The sequence below is a fragment of the Chionomys nivalis genome, chromosome 5 (genome assembly GCF_950005125.1).
Source record: "Chionomys nivalis chromosome 5, mChiNiv1.1, whole genome shotgun sequence".
Taxonomy (NCBI): domain Eukaryota; kingdom Metazoa; phylum Chordata; class Mammalia; order Rodentia; family Cricetidae; genus Chionomys; species Chionomys nivalis.
Window position 1 is genome coordinate 95,171,543 of NC_080090.1, and position 5,266 is coordinate 95,176,808.

Consider the following 5,266-nt stretch of genomic DNA (forward strand, 5'->3'; position numbering starts at 1 on the left):
TATGGTACCACCTATTATAAGGCTGAATCTTCTTACATGGCTTAAGGCAATCAAGATAATCTCCCACAGAAATCTCCACAGATTAATCTGATATAGGCATAACCATCAGAGTCACCATGTACTGTATCTTTTGTATGTGAAGGACGTCTCTGGTTACCTTTCCTAGACCTGTTTTAATGACATCATAGTTACTAACTTTTCTTGTTTATATTCCTATATGAGTTATTTTGGACTGATACTTAGATAATTCTTTCAAATATATAGTTGCAGACTGTAAATGGAGGTTTCTTTCCTACACACCAGTTTCCAAATAAGCACTCAGAGGCTTAATAATTAATTATAAATGTTTGGCCGATGGCTCAGGCTTATTACTATCTAGTTTTTACAACTTAAATTAACCTATTTTTATTAATCTATGCATTTCATGTGACTGTAGTTTTACCTCATTTTCTACATACATTACTTACTTGGTAGTTAGTTGATGTCTCCCAGAATCTGCTCTTCTTTTCCTGTATCTCTGCTTGGATGTCCTACCTGGCCCTATCCTGCCTTGCCATAGGCCAAAACAGCTTTATTTATCAACTAATGAGATCAACATGTATTCATAACATACAAAAATGCATTCTAGAGTTGCTTCGGTGTCGTGGTGCGGATAGTCACGTTTTGTGCGTGGTCACTCAGCAAAGATGCCTGAGGAAACCCAGACCCAGGACCAACCAATGGAGGAGGAAGAGGTCGAGACTTTTGCCTTTCAGGCAGAAATTGCCCAGTTGATGTCCTTGATCATCAACACATTCTATTCGAACAAAGAGATCTTTCTGAGGGAGCTCATTTCCAATTCATCAGATGCTCTGGACAAGATCCGATACGAGAGTCTGACAGACCCTAGCAAACTAGATTCTGGGAAGGAGCTGCACATTAATCTCATTCCCAACAAACAAGATCGAACCCTCACCATTGTGGATACTGGAATTGGAATGACCAAGGCTGACTTGATCAATAACCTTGGTACCATTGCCATGTCTGGCACCAAAGCCTTCATGGAGGCTTTGCAGGCTGGTGCAGATATTTCTATGATTGGCCAGTTTGGTGTTGGTTTTTACTCTGCGTATTTGGTCGCTGAGAAAGTGACCGTGATCACCAAACACAATGACGATGAGCAGTATGCCTGGGAATCCTCAGCCGGGGGATCCTTCACAGTGAGGACTGACACAGGGGAGCCAATGGGTCGTGGAACAAAGATCATCTTAGACCTGAAAGAAGACCAAACTGAGTACTTGGAGGAAAGGAGAATAAAAGAGATCGTGAAGAAACATTCTCAGTTTATTGACTATCCCATTACTTTCTTCGTGGAGAAGGAACGTGATAAGGAAGTCAGTGATGATGAAGCTGAAGAAAAAGAAGATAAAGAGGAAGAGAAGGAAAAAGAAGAAAAGGAGTCTGACGACAAGCCTGAAATAGAAGATGTCGGTTCCGATGAAGAAGAGGAAGAAAAGAAGGATGGTGACAGAAGAAGAAGAAGAAGATAAAGGAAAAGTACATCGACCAGGAAGAGCTCAACAAAACAAAGCCTATTTGGACCAGAAATCCTGATGACATTACTAATGAAGAATATGGAGAGTTCTACAAGAGCTTAACCAACGATTGGGAAGAACATTTGGCAGTAAAGCATTTTTCTGTTGAAGGACAATTGGAATTCTGAGCCCTCCTTTTTGTCCCAAGACGTGCTCCTTTTGAACTGTTTGAAAACAGAAAGAAAAAGAACAACATCAAGTTGTATGTGCGCAGAGTTTTCATCATGGATAACTGTGAAGAGTTAATTCCTGAGTATCTGAATTTCATTAGAGGAGTGGTGGATTCTGAGGATCTTCCTCTAAATATCTCCCATGAAATGTTGCAGCAAAGCAAAATTTTGAAAGTTATCAGAAAGAATTTGGTCAAGAAATGCTTAGAACTATTCACTGAGCTGGCAGAAGATAAAGAGAACTACAAAAAGTTTTATGAGCAGTTCTCAAAAAATATAAAGCTTGGAATTCATGAAGACTCTCAAAATCAGAAGAAGCTTTCAGAGCTGTTGCGATACTACACATCTGCCTCTGGAGATGAGATGGTTTCTCTGAAAGATTATTGCACCCGAATGAAGGAAAACCAGAAGCACATCTACTTTATTACAGGTGAGACCAAGGACCAAGTTGCTAATTCAGCTTTTGTGGAACGCCTCCGAAAGCATGGCTTAGAAGTAATCTATATGATTGAGCCCATTGATGAATATTGTGTGCAACAACTGAAGGAATTTGAAGGCAAGACCTTGGTGTCAGTTACCAAAGAAGGACTGGAGCTTCCAGAAGATGAAGAGGAGAAAAAAAAAGCAAGAAGAAAAAAAGACAAAATTTGAAAACCTCTGCAAAATTATGAAAGATATTTTGGAGATAAAGGTTGAAAAGGTGGTTGTATCAAACCGATTGGTGACATCCCCATGCTGTATTGTCACAAGCACATATGGGTGGACAGCAAACATGGAAAGAATCACGAAAGCTCAGGCCCTCAGAGACAACTCAACGATGGGTTACATGGCAGCAAAGAAGCACCTGGAGATAAACCCTGATCACTCCATTATTGAAACCCTTCGGCAAAAGGCAGAGGCCGACAAGAACGACAAATCTGTGAAGGATCTGGTCATCTTACTGTACGAAACTGCACTCCTGTCTTCTGGCTTCAGTCTGGAAGATCCCCAGACACACGCTAACAGGATCTACAGGATGATCAAGCTTGGTCTAGGTATTGATGAAGATGATCCTACTGTGGATGATACCAGTGCTGCTGTAACTGAAGAAATGCCACCCCTGGAAGGAGATGATGACACTTCATGCATGGAAGAAGTAGACTAAGCTTCACCAGAACTATGTGTTTGATGCTTACTATCATTCCTTCTGATGATATATTTCCCAGGATTTTTGTTTATTTTTTTTTAACATTAAGACATCTGTGTGGCATGAAAACTAAGGGGAAGATAAAATTTCTTTCTACTTGTGTGATACTGTGATACTATAGGTTTGATTCAATAGGTTGGTAGAACGTTTGTTGTAAGACGTAATGTAACCTATTAACTTTGTGGTCTGAAGTGTTTAGCTGTCGATCAAGCTGGATCCCTTATTAGTCCAAATAATTTCACTTGGAAGTATTCTGAGATAACTTCATGTTTAACAGAAAAAATTAAGATGGCTTAAGTTTCATCTTAAAATTTTTCATCCCCTATAGTTCTGCATGTACTAGTCTTAGAAGTAAGTACACAAGCTAAAACAGGAATTCCCCATGTGGCTTGTACTAAGAGCAAAATCCTAAGCTTCCCTAGGTCTTGTAACTGAGCAAGGCTTGTGAGTGGAAATACAGTGCCCAATCACATTCTGCTTTTAAAAGGTAAATACAGATGAGAAGAAAAAAAATGCATTCTACAACATTTCCTATTTTCTGTCCAAGCAAAAAGGAACTAAAATATAGTATAATTACTTATAACAAAACAGTTATAAAGCTAGAATTATAGTTACAATATTTAGCCTATTTATATTTGGCAAAATTAAAGAAAATGCTCTAACATCTATGCTATCTTTGTAAGTCTAAAGTTTCATATCTAATTTATCTTTTACTATAACTAAGGAAAACTGTAAGTATCTAGTTTTTAACTCTATCAAAGATCCAAGAAGGATATAATATTATTTGTGTAAACAAGAAGTGTATTGCAAGCAACTTCCAAAGCTCTAGAAATGACAGAGATATCTGGCTGCCTGGATAGTCACCCAAAGTTCTTCAGGAATGTTGGGCATCTATCTTCAGCCTGCAGACTTAGGGTATCTGGCAGACTTTTCAGTGAAGCAGGATATTTGAAAGACTGTCATACCTATATTGGCAAAGTTCATCAGTCACTTTCCTCTTTGCCTGGCAGAATATCTAGCAGTTTCTTCTGTTAAGCAGGACTCTGAAGGACCATTCTGCCTTGTTTTGGCAAGGTTTAGTTGTCATTTTCCTGTGGTTCCTGCATGTAAAATTTATACAGCATACTGTCAAGCAGTCCCAAAGAGCAGTTTCTTGCCTAAATGGCTAGCTTTGTCACATTGAAAACAAACTCCATAATGAGTTTCCTCTATGCCCATCCTCTTTGAATTAACTGGTGCTTCAGGAGCAGACATGTCTCATTGTTGAGAAAAGTTCAAGTTATTAAAACATTGAAAGCCATATTCTGTAGATCTTTGAAGTGTATAAAAGATTACTCATTCATCTGAAATGTATTTCTACATATTTAGAAAATCTAACTAAAATGACTGCAAGTTTGACTATGATAGTCAGCTGTTTCTGTCATTTCTCATATATTTTGGAAGCCACTTACTTGCACTTCCTGCTTACTTAGGTAATATTATTTCCTTCTCAGGTCTCTGATGGAGTTGAAGACTAGGTAGTTGAAGCAGTGGTTTTTCCTTGTTAACAAGTTCAGAAAAAAATCTACATACGAGGTGTAAAGTGTATGGGGTTAATAGACATCAGAATAACTGTAAGTGTTTGTATGTTTAAAATGTTTCTATGTTGCCGGGCGGTGGTGGCGCACGCCTTTAATCCCAGCACTTGGGAGGCAGAGGCAGGTGAATCTCTGTGAGTTCGAGACCAGCCTGGTCTACAAGAGCTAGTTCCAGGACAGGCTCCAAAAAGCCACAGAGAAACCCTGTCTCGAAAACCCCCCCCCCCCCAAAAAAAAAGTTTCTATGTTGTAGTTGGCTTTAGTCTTGAGAAACTTTCCTCCATAGTGGTCAACGGTTAATGCAGATTTGCATAACTTGTTTTTTGTTTGTTTATTCTTTTGCTTTTTGAGTTTTTGTTTTGGTTTTTTGAGACAGGGTTTCTCTTTGGAACCTGTCCTGGCCCTAACTTTTGTAGACCAGGCTAGCCTCTAACTCACAGAGATCCACCTTTCTCTGTCTCCCAAGTTCTAGAATTATAGGTGTGTGCTACCACCACCCAGCAAGATGTACGACTTCTAATTGGTGAAAATAAGTGACTATTGAATTCTCATATCTTCTATTTCCCATTACAAACAAGGTTCAAAGAACAACATGAAAGAGAGTGAGGGAATAATTTAAAAGCTGCAGATTAGGCAGAAGTACTGGAAAATGCTGTTTTCGGGACATGACAGGGTGTATGTGAACTCAATGCCCCAGTAATAGACCTTCATAAGATCAAGCCAGCAAGATCAGTCCATATTCCACAAGGCATCTCTAAT

The 5,266-nt window shown here is 39.0% G+C and overlaps 1 protein-coding gene across 1 annotated transcript; it reads left to right on the forward strand.

Annotated features, from left to right (window-relative positions):
• Window positions 1-642: 642 nt before the first annotated feature.
• On the forward strand, window positions 643-3,426 carry LOC130875180 (heat shock protein HSP 90-alpha-like). The gene is given in 3 exon segments (XM_057770919.1): window positions 643-1,506; window positions 1,509-2,359; window positions 2,361-3,426. Coding segments are annotated over 3 exon segments (2,199 nt in total). The 5' UTR covers window positions 643-686; the 3' UTR covers window positions 2,889-3,426.
• Window positions 3,427-5,266: the final 1,840 nt, after the last annotated feature.